Below are 19336 nucleotides of genomic sequence, written 5' to 3' on the forward strand. Positions count from 1 at the left end.
ACCTCCCTCTTTTCATAAAGGCCATGTAGGAAAGACCCAAAGCTAATATCCTCAATGGGGAAAGTCTGAGAGCTTTCCCCCTAATCATGTTAGGAACATGGCAGGGATGTCCACTCTCACCACTGTTGTTCAATATAGTGTTGGAAGTCCTAGCTTCAGCAATTAGGCAACAATAAGAAGTAAGAGGCATTCAAATTGTCAAGGAAGAAGTCAAACTTTGACTCTTTGCAGATGACATGATACTCTACATGGAAAACCTGAAAGACTCTACCAAAAAACTGCTAGAACTGATACATGAATTCAGCAAAACCACAGTATATAAAATCAATGTACAGAAATCAGTTGTATTTCAAAAATCAATAATGAAGCAGTAGAAAGAGAAATCAAGGAATAAATCCCATTTATAATTGCACCAAAACCATAAAATACTGACGAATGAACATAACCAAATAGGTAAAAAGATCTGTATGCTGAAAACTATAGAACACTTGCAAAAGAAATTAAAGAAGACACAAAGAAATGGAAAAACATTCCATGCTCATGGATTGGGAGAACAAATATTGTTAAAATGTCATTACTACCCAAAGCAATCTACACATTCAGCGCCATCCCTATCAAAATTATACCAGCATTCTTCACAGAGCTAGAACAAACAATTCTAAAATTCGTATGGACCCAGAAAAGACCCCGAATAGCCAAAGTAATATTGAAAAGGAAAAACAAAGCTGGAGGCTTCATAATTCCAGACTTCAAGCTGTATTACAAAGCTGGTGCTGGCACAAAAACGGACACATAGATCAATGGATGGAACAGAATAGAGAACCCAGAAATGGACCCACAAATGTATGGCCAGCTAATCTTTAACAAAGCAGGAAAGAATATCCAATGGGAAAAAAACAATCTCTTCAGCAAATGGTGTTGGGAAAACTGGGCAGTGACATGCAGAAGACCACTTTCTTACACCATTCACAAAAATAGACTCCAAATGGATGAAAGACCTAAATGTAAGACAGGAAACCATCAAAATCCTAGAGGAGAAAACAGGCAACAACCTCTTTGACCTTGGCTGCAGCAACTTCTTACTAGACATGTATCCAGAGGCAAGGGAAACAAAAGCAAAAATGAACTATTGGGATCTCATCAAGATAAAAATGTTCTGCACAGTGAAGAAAACAGTCAACAAAACTAAAAGACAACCAACAGAATGGGAGAAGATATTTGCAAATGACATATTGGATAAAGGGTTAGTATCCAAAATCTATAAAGAACATACCAAACTCAATACCCAAAAAAACAAATAGTCCAGTGAAGAAATGGGCAAAAGCCATGAGCAAATTCTTTTCTGAAGAAGATATCCAGATGGCCAACCAACACATGAAAAGATGCTCAGCATCACTCATCATAAGGGAAATACAAATCAAAAATGAGATACCACTTCACACCTGTCAGAATGGCTAACATTAACGACTCAGGCAACAACAGATGTTGGTGAGGATGCAGAGAAAGTGGAACCCTTTGCAGTGCTGATAGGAATGCAAACTGGTGGAGCCACTCTGGAAAACAGTATGGAGTTTCCTCAAAAAATTAAAAGTAGAGCTACCCTATGACTCAGCAATCACACTACTACGTATTTATCTAAAGGATACAAAAATGCTTATTCAAAGGGGAAAATACACCCCAGTGTTTATAGCAGCACTATCAACAATAGCCATATTTTGGAAAGAGCTCAAATGTCCATTGACTGATGAATGGATAAAGATACGCAATAGAACATTACCTGGTGATCAAAAAGAATGAAATATTGCCATTTGCAACAATGTGGATGGACCTAGAATGTATTATGCTAAGTGAAATTAGAGAAAGACAAATAACATATGATTTTAGTCATATGTGGAATTTAAGAAACAGAACAGATGAACATAGGGGAAGGGAAGGAAAAATAGATGAAAACCAAGAGGGAGGCAAACCATAAGAGACTCTTAAATATAGAGAAAAAACTGAGGGTTCGTTGAGGGGTGTTGGGTGTGGTGATGGGCTAAATCCGAGATGGGTATTAAGGAGGACACTTGTTGGGATGAGCACTGGGTGTTGCATGTAAGTGATGAATCACCAAATTCTACTCCTGAAACCATTATGACACTATAGCTTTGTGTTAAATAAAATTTAAAAAAGAAAAAGTATTTCATTGGGTAAAAACCTAATTTTAACCCAGCTTATCAGGCTGACTTGTGAGGTTTTTTTATACCTTTTCAATGGTATCTCCTATCATTCTTCTCTGTGGCTTCTGAGTTCCAGTCATACTAGTCTTTTCTCTGTTGTTGGAACATGTCATTTTCCCTCCTTCCACACACTCCCTTTAGGGCCTTTGTACTTAGCATTCCTCCAATTCGAAAAACTCCCTTCCCCAACATACATTGTATATCTATTCACCATTCAGATCTCAGTTCATGTGTCATTTATCAGGGAACCTTTTCCTGACTTCTCTGACCCTCTTAGTTTAGGTCAATTTCCTTTGTCATACAGATTTTTTCTCTAGAAGTATTTGCTTAATATGTATTTATATAGTCATTTCTGTGATTATTTGATTGATGCATAGCTCTCCCATAGTCTGGAAATGTCATGAGAGCAAAGACTATTTTGCTTATCATTGGATATGCATCTAGGTGCATTGACTGGAACACAGAATATACTAAAAAATGGAATGGATGGGCAGACGGATGGGTAGGTGGATGGATAGAAGGTTGTCTGAAAAATGAGTGAGAAATAGAGGGAGTGAAGAAGGAAGAAAGGGAAAATTGTGGCCAAACAACTTATTCCAGGAACAATTTTTTTATGCTGTGTACTTATAAAAGCAGAAAAATTTCTTTATTTGTCAGTTCTGTCAGTTTCACACAATAGCAAAAACTTCTCTGCAGTGCACTTATTTAAGACATGTCTCTGAAACAGTAAAAAGGAGGGGTATTATCTTGAGCTTTTGAAAAAATTTATATGACTTGAATCTTATATTACAGTTTTTAGGGGCTCCTGGGTGGCCCAGTCAGTTAAGCTTCCAACTTTGGCCCGGGTCATGATCTTGTGGTTCGTGAGTTTGAGACCCCTGTTGGGCTCTGTGCTGACAGCTCAGAGCCTGGAGTCTGCTTCTGATTCTGTCTTTGTCTCTTTCTGCCCCTTCCCTGCTCATGCTCTCTCTCTCTCTCTCTCTCTCTCTCTCTCTGAAAAATGAAAATAAACATTAAAAAAATATTTTCATATTGCAGTTTTAAAAATATGCTTATTTCCCATAATGTGGATGTATTTTTTTTTTTTTGAGAGAGAGAGAGTACAAGTGGAGGAGCAAGGCAGGGAGAGAGAGAGAGAGAGAGAGAATGAATTTTAAGCAGGCTCCACACTCAGTGTGGAGCCCAATACAGGGCACAATTTCATGACCCTGAGCCAAAATCAAGAGTTGCACACTCAACTGAATGAATCACCCAGGTGCCCCCCATGTGGCTGTATTCTCAATTTATACTTGCCCAGAGTCTTTTTCTCTCAGAGTTATTAGTAAGTGCTAGAGAGCTGTCAGTCCTCATTTTATGATAGTATGATCTAGATAAACATTCCATTTAAGAATTGGAAAATGGGTATTGTGAGTGAAACAGTAGTGACTAAAGTTTTGTCTTTTTTTATTTTATTTTATTTTTTTTTTGAGACAGAGAGATACAGAGCATGAGCAGGGAAGGGGCAGAGAGAGAGGGAGACACAGAATGTGAAGCAGGCTCCAGGCTCTGAGCTGTCAGCACAGAGCCCGATGTGCGGCTTGAACTCACGAACTGTGAGATCATGACCTGCGCCAAAGTTGGATGCTTAACCGACTGAGCCACCCAGGCACCCCTAAAGTTTTGTCTTTAACAACAATAATATTTATCTTATAGAATAATTGAAACCGTGGCAAGAATAGAACTACAGACCAAACGTATATGTGTCGCAACTAGCTTTGGAGTTGAGACTTTTAAGTGGGAATACTTGTTTTCTAAACACATTAAAAATAATGACCATTTGACCACCTTACCTCATGGATTTTTTGTATAGACATTTGAAAGCTGTATTTATCTTTCCCAGGGTGTTTTGTATGTACTATTATCACCTATATTGTATAAAGTTCCTTATAATCTAAGTGTACTATCAAAAGATTTCCCTCATTTTGTCTTCCATATTGTTGTTTTTTCAAGTTAAAAAAATATGTGTGTATATGTATGTATATATGTGTGTGTGTGTGTGTATATATATATATATATATATATATATATATATATATATATAATTTTGTCCTTGCAGCACTTAAATGCAGAAAGGTCTTACAAGTCCCAGATTTCTACCTTACACAAGTCTGTTGTAAAGATGGAAGAGGAACTTCAGAAGGTTCAGTTTGAAAAAGTGTCTGCCCTTGCAGATTTATCTTCCACAAGGGAACTTTGTATTAAACTTGACTCAAGCAAAGAACTTCTTAATCGACAGCTGGTTGCTAAAGATCAAGAAATAGAAATGGTATGTAATAAACTTTTAAGTGGTTCTTTTAATATTATTGCTACTATAAAATTACTATAATCTTAGAAAAACAAATTGATTTTATAAAATATTACATCAAGCCATGTCTATCAAATTTAGATTTTATTTCTAAAGTCCAAGAGATAAGTTTCTAACACAGCTGTGTTCCAACAATTCATGAAGTAACAGAAACTTTTCCTTTGAGCATGCATTTACTTTTAACCAGAAGAATTATAAAACACATTGACATAGAAATCAGCAAAGAACTATGAGGTTGGGATTTACTCAACTAATTGTATTCTTTTAAGCTAAATTTATTTTAAGCTATAATTCAGTCGATTGTATCTGCTGACATTGTGTTTGCCACCATGAATAAAGGTTCAAAACATGAATGGATCTAGAGGATATTATGCTAAGTGAAATACACCAGACAGAGAAAGACAGATACCATATGATTTCACTTATATGTGGAATCTATAAAACAAAACAAATGAATAATCTGACCCATAAATACAGAGAACAAAATGATGGTTGCCAGAGGGGAGGAGTGGGGTGATAGGCAAAATGGGTGAAGGAAAGTAGGAGATACAGGCTTCCAGTTATGGATTAGTAAGTCATGTGGATAAAAGGTATAGCATAGGGAATACATTCAATGGTATTGTAATATTATTCATGATGATAGACGGTAACTGCACTTGTGGTGAGCATAGCCTAACATACAGAGTTATTGAACCACTATGTTGTACTCCTGAAACTAATATAACACATACTCAAAAGAAGAAGAAGAAGAGGAGGAGGAAGAAGAAGAGGAAGAGAAGGAAAAGGAAGAAAAAAGAATAGAAAAAGAGAGACAGGCCTTTTCTCCCGAGGACCTCCCAGTATTGATATGCAAATTATTTGTATGAATGTTATACTAGTAAAAAATATTCAGGGTTTTAGAAAGGGAATTCCTAATTGGCCTACGGGTGTCAGGGAGGAGTTCACAAGGATGTACTACTGAACTCAGAAGGAGTAAAGCACCCATTCAGAGGAAGCAGCAACATAGACAACAGTATGGAGTTATAAATGAATTCTTGGGGCACCTGGGTTGCTCAGTTGGTTAAGTGTCTGACTCTTGATTTCAGCTCAGGTCATCATCTTACAGCTTTGTGGTTTTGAGCCCCACATTGGGCTCTGTGCTGACAGTGTGAAGCCTGCTTGGGATTCTTTCTCCCTCTCCCTCTATCTCTGCACTTCCCCCACTTGCACTGTCTGTCTCTCTCAAAATAAATAAATTAAAAAAAAATAAATGAATTCTTGAGTGAATAGTAAATGATTTGCAGTGGCCATTGTGGCATTCACAGGTCAATGTGGCTGGAGATGTATCTGGAGAGATAGTTGGAGCCCTGATCCTAAGGGGATATGTATACAAGTTGTATAATGTAATTGAATTTACCCAAAGAATACAAAAATACTAATTCAAAAGGATACATGTATCCTGATGTTTATAGCAGCATTATCTACAATAACCAAGTTTTGGAAACAGCCCAAGTGTCCACCAACTGATGAATGGATAAAGAAGATGTGGTATATTTACACAATGGAATATTACTCAGTCATAAAGAAGAATGAAATTTTGCCATTTGCAGTGACATGGATGGAGCTAGAGAGTATTGTACTAAGTGAAATAAGTCAGTAAGTAAAAGACAAATATCGTATTATTTCACTTACATGTGGAATTTAAGAAACAGATAAGCAAATGGAAAAAAAGAGAGAAACCAAGAAACATACTCTTAACTATAGAGAACAAACTGATGGTTACCAGAGAAGAGGTGGATGGGGGGGGGGGGGGGTTAAATAGGTGATGGGGATTAAGGAGTCCACTTGTTCTGATGAACACCAAGTGTTGTACAGAAGTGTTGAATCGCTATATCATACACCTGAAACTAATATTACATTATATGTTAACTAACTGGAATTTAAATAAAAACTTTTAAAAAGTTGACAAATTGTGGTCATCTTTACAGTTCCCATTTTTAAATTTTGCTAGTCTACTGTTTGAGAGGAGGATATGATGGATTTGAGAATCATGAGTCTGTTGGTTTCTCTAAGAATCCACTGTTGGGGCACCTGGGTGGCTCAGTCAGTTGAGCATTAGATTTCGGCTCAGGTCATGATCTCATAGTTTGTGGGTTTGAGCCCCATGTCAGGCTCTGTGCTGACCACTTGCTCAGAGCCTGGAGCCTGCTTCGGATTCTGTGTCTCCTTCTCTCTCTGCCCCTCCCCCGCTCACGCTTTGTCTCACTCTGTTTCTCAAAAATAAATAAATGTAAAAAAAAAATTTTTTAAAAGAATGCACTGTTAATATTTTATTAACGCTTTGTCTCACTGTTTCTCAAAAATAAATAAATGCAAAAAAATGTAAAAAAAGAATGCACTGTTAATATTTTATTAACTAAGTGGTATATGCAAGAATTTTCTTTTTTTTTTCTTTTTTTTTTTTTTTAACGTTTATTTATTTTTGAGACAGAGAGAGACAAAGCATGAACGGGGGAGGGTCAGAGAGAGGGAGACACAGAATCTGAAACAGGCTCCAGGCTCTGAGCTGTCAGCACAGAGCCCGACGCGGGGCTCTAACTCACGGACTGCGAGATCATGACCTGGGCCGAAGTCGGCCGCTTAACCGACTGAGCCACCCAGGCGCCCCTGCAAGAATTTTCTAACTCTTCCTTTATTTTTTTATTTCACCAAGAACTTTAAAAACAATTTTTTAAACGTTTATTCATTTTTGAGAGACAGAGAGAGACAGAATGTGAGCGGAGTAGGGGCAAAGAGAGAGGGAGACACAGAATCCAAAGCAGGCTCCAGGCTCTCAGCTGTCAGCACAGAGCCTGACACGGGCTTAAACCCATGAACCGCGAGATCATGACCTGAGCTGAAGTCAAGATTTTTAACTGACTGAGCCACCCAGGCACCCCTCAGCAAGAACTTTTTAATGATGAAAGTAACTCATGAATAGATTCTCACTGTAAAAATTCAAATGATATATCCTTAAGTTTTCTTTAAAAATATTTTTTACTTGCTGTTTTCAAATTGGGAAACTAACACATGTCGTTACAACTGAAACAATATTAAGATGAAATACCAGAAAATATTATCCCAAAGCTTCTTAAAATGGTAATATATCATGACTAAGTAGTATATAGTCCAATAATTTTCTTTAAGCTTTAAAATCATTACCCTTAGAGGTACAACAGTATATAAAGTTGAAAGTGGTTTATATTAATTTTTAAACATTTTAAGGATGGTTACTTCAAGTTTTGTAGCTTCTTTACTCTTCTCATAGTTTTTTCTATTTTTTCTTTTATTTTGTTAAAATACACATAACCTTTTCTGTCTTAACCATTTTTAAGTGTACAGTTCAGTGGTATTAAATACATTCGTATTGTTGTGCAGCCTTCACCACTGTCCATGCCCATATCTTTTCATCTTGTAAATCTGAAACTCTATACCTATTAAATAATAACCTCTTATTCTCCCCTTTCCCAAGCCCCTGGCAACCATCATTATACTTTCTCTCTTTATGATATTTACTACTCAAAGGGCCTCATATAAGTGGATTCATATAGTATTTGTCTTTTTGTGACTGGCTTATTTCACTTAGCATAATGTCCTCAAGGTGCATCAATGTCGTAGCATATTACAGGATTTATTTCCATTTTAAGGCTGAATAATATTCCATTGTATGAATATACTACATTTTGCTTATCCATTCATCATCCAGTAGACTCTTGCGTGGCTTCCATGTTTTAATTATTGTGAATAATGCTGCTTTGCCCATGAGTGTACAAATATCTCTTCAAGGCCTTTCTTTTAGTTCTTTTGTATTTATATCGAAAACTGGATTTCTGGATCTTATGGCAATTCTATTTTTAATTTTTTTGAGGAAATTTTGTTCTTTTTTCTACAGTGACTGTACCATTTTACATTCCCACCAACAGTGCACTTGGGTTCCAGTTTCTCTACATCCTTGCCAACACTGATTATGTTTTAGTTTTGTTTTTTCAGTTTATGATAATAGCTATCTTAATGGATGCAAAGTGGCCAGGCTAAGTCTAACAGTATTTTTTAAATGTTTATTTATTTATTTGAGAGAAAAAGAGAGGGTGCACACTAGCAGGGGAGGGGCAGAGAGAGAGGGAGAGAAAATCCCAAGCAGGCTCCATGCTGACAGCACAGGGCTCAAACTTGCGATCATGACCTGAGCCGAGATCAAGAGTCCAATGCTTAACCCACTGAGCCACCCAGGTGCCCCCTAACTTCATTTTAAAATACTCCTGACATGTAACCAAAATCTATAAGGAACTTATCAAACTCAACACTTAAAAAACAAGCAACCCTGTTAAGAAATGTGCAGAAGATATGAACAGACACTTTTCTTTTTTTTATTTTTTATTTTATTTTTTTTTATTTTTTATTTTTTAATATATGAAATTTACTGTCAAATTGGTTTCCATACAACACCCAGTGCTCATCCCAAAAGGTGCCCTCCTCAATACCCATCACCCACCCTGCCCTCCCTCCCACCCTGCCCTCCCTCCCACCCCCCATCAACCCTCAGTTTGTTCTCAGTTTTTAACAGTCTCTTATGCTTTGGCTCTCTCCCACTCTAACCTCTTTTTTTTTTTTTTTTTTTTCCTTCCCCTCCCCCATGGGTTTCTGTTATGTTTCTCAGGATCCACATAAGAGTGAAACCATATGGTATCTGTCTTTCTCTGTATGGCTTATTTCACTTAGCATCACACTCTCCAGTTCCATCCATGTTGCTACAAAAGGCCATATTTCATTTTTTCTCATTGCCACGTAGTATTCCATTGTGTATATAAACCACAATTTCTTTATCCATTCATCAGTTGATGGACATTTAGGCTTTTTCCATAATTTGGCTATTGTTGAGAGTGCCGCTATAAACATTGGGGTACAGGTGCCCCTATGCATCAGTACTCCTGTATCCCTTGGATAAATTCCTAGCAGTGCTATTGCTGGGTCATAGGGTAGGTCTATTTTTAATTTTCTGAGGAACCTCCACACTGCTTTCCAGAGCGGCTGCACCAATTTGCATTCCCACCAACAGTGCAAGAGGGTTCCTGTTTCTCCACATCCTCTCCAGCATCTATAGTCTCCTGATTTCTTCATTTTGGCCACTCTGACTGGCGTGAGGTGGTATCTGAGTGTGGTTTTGATTTGTATTTCCCTGATAAGGAGCGACGTTGAACATCTTTTCATGTGCCTGTTGGCCATCCGGATGTCTTCTTTAGAGAAGTGGAACAGACACTTTTCAAAGAAGACATCCAGATGGCTAACAGATGCACAAAAAGATGCTCAACATCACTCATCATCAGGGAAGTACAAATCAAAATTATGTTGAGATACCACCTCACTCCTTTCAAAATGACTAAAATTAACAACACAAGAAACAACAGGTGTTAGTGAGGATGTGGAAAAAGGGGAATCGTCTTGTACCATTGGTGGGAATGCAAACTGGTGCAGCAACTCTGGAGAACATTATGGATTTCCTCAAAAAACTAAAAATGGAGCCACCCTATGATCCAGCAATTGCCTTGTTAGGTATTTACCCAAAGGAAAAATAATACAGATTAGAAGGGGTACATGCACCCCAATATTTATAGCAGCATCACAACAATAGCCAAACTATGGAGAGAGCCCAAATGTCCATCAACGGATGAATGGATAAAGAAGATGTGGTATATATACACAATGGAATACTACTTAGCCATCAAAAGGAATGAAATCTTACCATTTGGAACGACATGGATGAAGCCAGAATGTATTATGCTAGGGGGAAATAAGTCAATCAGAGAAAGACAAATACTATATAATATCACTTGTGTGGAATTATGAAATGAAACAGATGCATGTATGGGAAGGGTGGAGGGGGAGAGAGAGGGAAACAAACCACAGAGAACAAAATAAGAGAACAAATTGAGGATTCATGGAGGGAGGCAGGTAGAAGATGGGTTAAATAGGTGATGGGTATTAAGGAGGGCACTTGTGATGAGCACTGGGTGTTGAATGTAAGTGACGCATCACTGAATTCTACTCCTGAAACCACTATTGCACACTATGTTAACTAACTAAAATTAAATTTTTTTTCCCTTGTGGTGCCTGGGTGGCTCAGTCGGTTAAGCATCCGACTTCAGCTCAGGTCATGATCTTGCAGTTTGAGAGTTTGAGCCCCGCGTTGGGCTCTGTGCTGACATCTCAGAGCCTGGAGCCTGATTCTGATTCTGTGTCTCCCTCTCTCTTTTCTCCTCCCCACTCATGCTCTGTCTCTCTCTCAAAAATAAATGAACATTAAAAAATATTTAAGAATTTTTTGCCTTGAAATTTAGTTATTTACGTATATGTGTTTATACATTACATAATAAACTGTAATTTCAAGTGTTAGAGCCATCTTATTTATCTTTGTATTTCTTTAGCTGTACTATGCATATAGGGGACACTCAAATAATTTTGTCTAAACTAAAATTTGATTTTGAGGTATTATAGATTCACATGCAATTGTAAGAAATAACACAAAGTATCCTTTACCTGGTCTCCCCAATGGTAACCTCTTGAAAAACTATTGTATAATATCACAACCAGGATGTTGACATTGAATCAGGCAGGGTATAGAACATTTCCATCACAGGATCCATCATGTTGCCCTTTTGTAACCCTGTCTACTTCCCTTCTATCCCCAGCCCCTCCTTAACTCAAGGCAACCACTAATCTAGTCTCCATTTCTATAATTTTGTCACTTCAAGAATGTTATATAAATAGAATCATATGGTATGTAACCTTTTGGGATTGGATTTTTTCACTCAGCATGATTCTCAGCATGATTATTATGAATTGTATTCATAATGTATGAATTGTATTCGTAATGATTATTATGAATGAGTATTGAATTTTTGTCATTTGCTTTTTCTGCATCAATTAATATATTTGTGTGATTTTTTTTTCTTTAGCCTGTTATGATTGGTTATGTTAATTGATTTTTGAACTCTGAACCAGGCTTGCATTCCTATAATCACTCAGATAATTTTAAATGAGAAAGGAGAGGTTAAAGGAAAAAGATCTATATCTCCTTCTTCATTCTCCAATGGAAATTATTTAAAGCACTAGAATTAGGAATTTTAGAATCTTTTATAGTCTTAGTTTTCTTTGCTTTATGTTTTTAAAAAATTTTTTTAGTGTTTATTTTTTGAGAGAGAGAGAGAGAGAGAGACAGTGTGTGAATTGGGGAGGGGAAGAGAGAGAGGGAGACACAGAATCTGAAGCAAGCTCCAGGCTCTGAGCTGTCAGCACAGAGCCCGACATGGGGCTCGAACTCATGGACTGTGAGATCATGACCTGAGCCAAAGTCAGCCCCTGTGGCCAGGTGCCCCGGTTTTCTTTGTTTTAAAAAATATATATTTATTGAGTGTTAGTTCATAACCCTCCTGGGAGCTTCCCAGGTGTAATTTGAAATTAGTCCCTGTACTCAGAGGGCAGGAAGAGGCCAAAAATCGAGGCAGACCACTCCAGGTTGGGAGGTGGCAGTTTTATTTGCAAAAGGAACTTATGTATGAAGTTTGTCTTGGGCAGCAGCAAGATGAATGGATCCTTGCATTAACCCACCAATACATAAAACCTTATAAAGTGGCCCAAAGTCGGCTCAGTCATGTATACTCTGTAGGTGTTTTCAATATCATATATTACTATCTCAAGGCTATGTCCTTGGAGCAGCCTCTGGGAGTGGGGGAGGCAAGTGGAACCCACATTTCAAGGACAGGGGAGGGAGTAAAGAGCTTTTGAGTGTCTAGGTCTAGTTAATAGGTGAATTGGTGGTCGCATCTTTTTGAAGATGTTCCACAAAACTAAGATATATATACCATACCAATTCACCTAGGTCGTAGTTTTCTATTTTCCAAATAAATATAGTATATCTTTCTCTTATGTAACTCTTCTCAAGAGGAGTGTTAAGAACAGGAATTCCAAATACCCTTCCTTTAATGTTCTTTAATTAATAGTTGTGTTATGGATGATTTCCTTCAGAATAATATGAGAAGTCTTTGGAGAATCTCATTTAATTTTTAATGAAACAAAAGATTTTTAAAAGTGTTATCATCATCTTAGGTTACAGTGGATTTCAGAACCATTCTCCTATAATAAATGTTTTGTTTTATTTCCTTTTAGCCCTTTTCTTTTCCTAGCGAGATTTTTATGTTGTTTTACGTATTTGCAATAGTAGCATATTACAATTGACTATTCTACTTTTCACTACTTCCCTATTGCTGGGCAATAAAAAATTTCAGATTTTTAATTTGTATATAAAACAACCTTGTAATTATTTTGTTGCATAAAACTTTTATCACATTTTGCATTTTATTTTTAAGATGTATTCCTAGAAGTGGGAATTTGGGCATATATAGCCAGAGAGCTTTCAAAAAGTGATGATACACAGTTAAGAAGAAACTAGTGGTTCTCTGCTGGGCAGAAGTTTCTGAATATTATGAAGCAGAAGTGCTTTCTCTTTGGTCTCCACCACAGAAGTGAGATGATGAAGGGAATGTCAGTCATCATTTGAAAAGCATGGCAAGAGGATGCACTTGTGCTGCTGCTGTGACTCTAAGGCCTACCACTTTTAGAAGTTGATGTGGCAAAGGTGGCTATCCTGCCAAGTAGAAGAGAAAGTATAGCTGTGGTGTAAAGGCTAAAAGTTGAAGTGCCACTGGGACCAGTCCAGTGAGTCATGTAAAAGTTGTATACCACAGATTCAGGCATGGATTCCATGAACGAGCAACACCTGAATCCAGGAGGGCAGCTGTTGCATTATCCAGTTCATCCTAAGGATTTCAGCAGTTAGTCATGAAATGAAAGTTTTTTGAAGGAACTAGTAACTTCATGAAAACAAGAAGCAAAACATTTGGCTACTTAGAAGTTTAATAAAGAACCATGGAAAGTGATAGCTAAAAGGACCTCTCCTGGAGTCGGAGCAAGCCTTAAAGACTTACCCAAAACTGCCCTGGAAGGGATCCAAATTTAATTGCATCATAAAGCAATTTATACCCCTAGGCCATTGTCAAAATCAGTAGAGTAGTCAGCCAGCAATTAATAGAGGCTAACATTTAGATGATACCAGTAGAGACAGGCCAGCTAGAAACTTAATACAAGATCAGGGACAGAGAAAGGTAGGCTGGCTAAATCCACTGTCATCCCAAGAGAATGGTTTAGAGAGACTATGAACATGCTGATGGTAAATGAATCAGAGTGATTGTGCACATACCTTGAGAAGCAACATCAGAAGCTGTACACTGCAAGGAAAATATACTTCATGGAAACTGTCCAGAGGAGGGAGGGTGGGAGGGCAGGAGGAAGTACAGACCACAATAAGCCCTGAGGTGGGGAGGAGTATTCCTGAGTATTCAGAGTATTCAGGAGTATTCTGAGTTGTTATAATATGGTATCTTAAATGTCCAATTTTCAACAACAATTTGACTTTCAAAGAAACAGGAAAGTGTGACTCATCCACAGGTAAAAGAAACTGCCTTTGAGAACAGTTTATAATTTCTATATCCTTATTATTATTCTCTATTGATGAGACATTGTCATCATACATTCCTTTACTTCTTTAAACATGGTTTCCTTTAGTTCTTTGAACTAAAATATTTACTTATATATTAAAATATTTATAGTTATTTGAACTAAAATATTTAGAATAGCTGCTTTGAATCCTTTATCTGTTAAATTTGACTATTATATACTTGCTCTCTTTTATTCTATCAACTTATTTTAAAGATATATTAATTAAAAAGTAATTACAACAATATATTATGGGACTTATTTCATATAGATGTAACATGTAAAATTCTAATAGCACTAAAGAGGGGAGGAGGAAATAGAGCTATATAGTAATAATATTTCTGTATTTATCTGGAAGTAAACGGTTCAACAATAATAGTTGGAAACGTCAATACAGCACTCTCAGTAAGGAAGAGAGCAACTAGACAGAACATCAACAAGGAAATAGAAGACTCCAACAAAACTAAAATCAAACTAGAGTTAACATATCCATGTTAACAACAGTAGAATACACGGTTTTCTCAACTACATGAATGATCCTCTAGGATAGTCCAAATGTTAGGCCATAAAACAAGCCTCAATAAATTTAAAAGGATTCAAATCATATTCTCCCACCAGAATGCAATTATTAGGAATCAATAAAAGAAGGAAATTTGGGAAATTCATAAGTAAATGGAAATTGAACAACGCACTCCCCAATATCAGTAACTCAAAGAAGAAATCACAAAGAATAAAGAAAATGAGATTAATGAAAATGAAAACACAATGTGCCCAAATTTATAAGATGCCAATTCAAGCAATACTTACAGGGAAATTATAGCTTTATAATTTATGTCTATATGTTTTTAAAAAAGAAGAAAGATCTCAAATCACTAATCTAAGCTGGAAAAAGAGAAGCAAACTAAATCTAAAGGAAGTGGAATGAAAGAAATTATAAAGATTAGAGCATGAATTAATAGAAAACAAGATGGGAAACAGTAGAAAACATCAAAAAAACACAAAAGGTTCTTTCACAATATCAACAAAATTGATAAAACTTTAGTTAGAATGAGTAAGTGTGTGTGTGTGTGAGAGAGAGAAGTCAAATTACTAAAACTAGGGATGAAAGGGGGACATCACTACCAATCATACAGAAAATAAAAGGATTATAAGGGAATATTATGAGCAACTAAATGCCAAAAATTACATAATTTAGGCGAAATCAATGTAAATTCCCAGAAAGACAGAAAGTACTGAAACTGACTTAAGAAAAAAATAGAAAATCTAAATATATCTATAACAAGTAATTAAATTGAGTTAGTAATTTCAAAACATCCATAAAGAAACGTTTAGACCCAGGTAGCTTTAGTTGTAAATTCTTCCAATGTTTAAAGATGAATTTTGTTTTTGGTGAAAATCCCTGACTTAATATCATACTTAATGTTGAAAGACTGAATGCTTTCCCCTTTTCTTGTCAGTAGCAAGATAAGAATGCTGTCTGCACCTCTTCTAATTCACCACTGCACTAGAGGTGCTAACCTGGGCAATTAGGCAAGAAAAAGAAATAAATGGCATCAGAGTGGTAAAGAAGTAGAACTATCTTTATTCATAGATGACATGATCTTGGATATGAAAAATCCTAAGGAGTCTGCTAAAAACCTAAAATTAATAAATGAGTTAATCAAGGTTGCAGGATATAAGATCAGTGTACAATAATCAATTACATTTCTATATATTAGCAATGAACAATCCAAAAATGAAATGAAAACAATTCCATCAGATGGGATTGCATCAAGAGGAGATAAAATACTTAGGAATAAATCTAACAAAAGTAGTGTCAAACTTATACTTTACAAAACTAGAAAACATTGCTAAAAAAATTTAAAGAGGACCTAAATAAATGGAAAGACATCCCATATTCATGGATTAGAAGACTAAACACTTTTAAAAAGGTAATACTACCCTAAAGTGACCTACAGATTTAATACAATGCCTATCCGCATCCCAGCTTGTTTCTTTGTAGAAGTTGACAAGGTGATACAAAATTAATATGGAAGTTCAAGTAAAACAATCTTGAAAAATAACAAAATTAGAGAACTAACACTTCCCATTTTCAAAACTGACTACAAAACTACAGTAATCAAGATAGTGCAATACTAGCATAAGAAAAGACATATAAGTCAGTGGAACAGAATTGAGAATCCAGAAACAAACTCTTACATTTGTGGCCAAATGATTTTCAAAAAATTGATGCCAGTACAATTTAATGGGGAAAGAATAGTCTTTTCAATGAATGGTACTGGGACAACTGAACATCTGCATGGAAAAGAATGAACTTGGATTCCTATCACATACCATAAGATGGATTACAGTCCTGTAGGTAAGAGCTAAAATTATAAAACTTAATTAGGAAGTAGAAGTAAACCTTTGTGACTTTTGGTTAAGTAATCCACATCAAAAGCACAAGCAACACAAGAAAAAATAAAATAATTTTATCAAAATAAAAACTTTTGTGCTGCAAATAATATCATCAATAAATTAAAAATATAATGCACAGACTGGTTAAAAAATTATAAAGCATATATATAAGAGAATCGTATCTAGAAAATGTAAAGAACTCTTACAACTTAATAACTAAAAAAATTGTCAAAAGATCTCAATAGACATTTCTCTATAGAAGATACATAAATAGCCAATAAGTACATGAAAAAGTGCACAATATCATTAACAGAGAAATGCAATCAAAACTATACCATTTCACAACCACTAGAATGGCTATAAAATAATTTTAAAAACAATAACAGGTATTGGCAAAGATGTAAAGAATTTGGAGCATTCAAAATTCAGACATTGCTATTGGAAATATAAGTTCACTTTGGAAAATATTTTGGCAGTTCTTCAAAATGTACTGAAACTGACTTAAGAAACTGACTTAAGAAACTGACTTAAGAAACTGACTTAAAAATGGGATTACCATAAAGTCCAGAAACTTTACTCCTGTGTATCAAAGAGGAATGAAAATAGAGGTCCACTCTAAAACTAAGAACAAATGTTCTTAGCAGCATTATTTATACTAGCCAGAAGGTGTAAATAACTTATATGTTCCTACACCTATGCAACCAAATGTTATTTGGCAATAAAAGCAATGAAATATGGATACGTGCTATAACATGGATTATCCTTGAAAACATTATGCTAGGTAAAGGAAACAAGTCACAAATGACCACATACAAATTATGTTATTCCATTTATTTGAAATGTCTGAAAGAAGACAGATTATAGAGCCAGATAATAGATTGGGGAATGCCTAGGGATGGTGCTGCAGCAGGTGGGGTGGGTGCAGAGTGACTGTTAATCGATACTGAGCTTCATTTTGGGATGATGAAAAAGTTGTAACACTAGAGTATGAGATAGTGGCATGTTTGCACAACTCTGTTAATATATTAAAAACAATTATTTTTTCCATCGGATATAATTTCCTACTTTGTCAAAAATTAGTTGACCATATAGTTGTGGGTCCATTTCTGGGTTTTCTATTTTGTTCCATTGATCTGTCTGTTTTTGTGCCAGTACTGTACCATCCTGATGACTACAGCTTTGTAATATAGCTTGTAATACAGATTGTAATATAGCAATCCCGAGTTGTGATGCCACCAGCTTTGCTTTACTTTTTCAAGATTGCTTTGGCAATCGAGGTCCTTTGTGGTTCCATACACATTTTAGGTTTGTTCTAGCTCTGTGAAAAATTCTGGTATTATTTTGATAGGGATTATGTAGATTTTGGGCAGTAGTATAGACATTTGGATAATATTTCTCTTATGATCCACAAGCATGGAATATTTTTACATTTCTTTGTGTCTTCTTCAGTTTCTTTCATGAGTGTTCTATAGTTTTCAGCATACTCGTCTTTTACCTCTTTGGTTAGGTTTATTCCTAAGTATCTTATGGGTTTTGGTGCAGTTGTAAATGGGATCAATTCCTTGATTTCTCTCTCTGCTGCTTCGTTATTGGTGTATAGAAATGCAACTGATATCTGTACATTGATTTTGTATCCTGTGACTTACTGAATTCATGGATCAGTTCTAGCAGTTTTGTTGGAGTCTTTTGGATTTTCTATATAGAGCATCCTGTCATCTGTGCATAGTGAAAGTTTGACTTCTTCCTTTCCAATTTGGATGTCTTTTATTTCTTTTTGTTGTCTGATTGCCAATGCTAGAACTTCAAGTACTGTGTTAAATAACAATAGTGAGAGTGGACATCTCTGTCTTGTTCCTGACCACATAGGAAAAGCTCTCAGTTTTTCCCTATTGAGGATGGTATTATCCGTGGGTCTTTTGTATATGGCCTTTATGATGTTGAGGTATGTTCCCTCTCTGTACTTTGTTGAGGCTTTTTATCAAGAACAGATGCTGCACTTTGTCCAATACTTTTTTTCTGCATCGATATTACTCAGCCATAAAAAAGAATGAAATCTTGCCATTTGCAATGATGTGGATGGAGCTAGAGTGTATTATGCTAACCAAAATAAATCAGAGAAAGACACCATAGAATTTCACTCATATGTGGAACTTAAGAAACAAAACAGATGAGCATAGGGGAAAGAAAAAAGAGAGAGAGAGAGAAACAAACCATAAGGGACTCTTAACTATAGAAAACAAACTGAGGGTTGCTGGAGGGGAGGTGGGTGGGGGATGGGCTAAATGGGTGATGGGTTTTAAGGAGGGCGCTTGTTTGTAATGAGCATTGGGTGTTTAACTTAAGTGATGAATCACTAAATTCTACTCCTGAAACCAATATTACACTATATGTTAACTAACTATAATTTAAATAAAAACTTGAAAAAAATCCAATTGAATTGTACCTTTTATTTACTTATTTGAATTGTACCTTTTAAATGGGTAAGTTGTATGGTACGTAAATTATATTCCAATAAAGCTGCTGCTGCAAAAAAAAAGTCATGCTTCATTTTGTATTCTTGCTAGCAAAGTGTATGTACTTGCCATTGCCCATTAAAAAATTTTTTTTTTCTTTTTAGAGAAAGAGAGAGTGCATGCGTGAGTGGGGGAGAGGGCCAGAGGGGAGAACAAGATGGGAGGGGGGGCGGAGAGAATCTCAAGCAGGCTCCATGCTCACTGCAGAGCCCGACGCAGGGTTCAATCACATGACCCTGGGATAATGACCCAGGCTGAAATCAAAAGTCAGACGCTCAACCGACTGAGCCACCCAG

The 19336-nt window shown here is 36.1% G+C and overlaps 1 protein-coding gene across 10 annotated transcripts in view; it reads left to right on the top strand.

The window, feature by feature from the left end:
* TSGA10 (testis specific 10) overlaps nt 1–19336 on the top strand; it is a 158763-nt gene that overhangs the window by 123768 nt on the left and 15659 nt on the right. For 8 of the 10 annotated variants that reach the window (XR_002081925.2, XM_019456665.2, XM_019456331.2 and 5 more), the window contains one exon: nt 4315–4524. The exons of the other annotated variants lie outside the window; for them this stretch is intronic. Coding sequence is in view for 7 of the 8 variants with exons in the window: in XM_019456665.2 (XP_019312210.2) it covers nt 4315–4524 (210 nt within the window). In the remaining variant the exon portion in view is untranslated. The remainder of the gene's footprint in view (nt 1–4314; nt 4525–19336) is intronic. 10 annotated transcript variants of the gene reach the window in all.

This window comes from Panthera pardus, unplaced genomic scaffold (genome assembly GCF_024362965.1).
Source record: "Panthera pardus isolate Hobbes unplaced genomic scaffold, ASM2436296v1 HiC_scaffold_25, whole genome shotgun sequence".
NCBI lineage: Eukaryota > Metazoa > Chordata > Mammalia > Carnivora > Felidae > Panthera > Panthera pardus.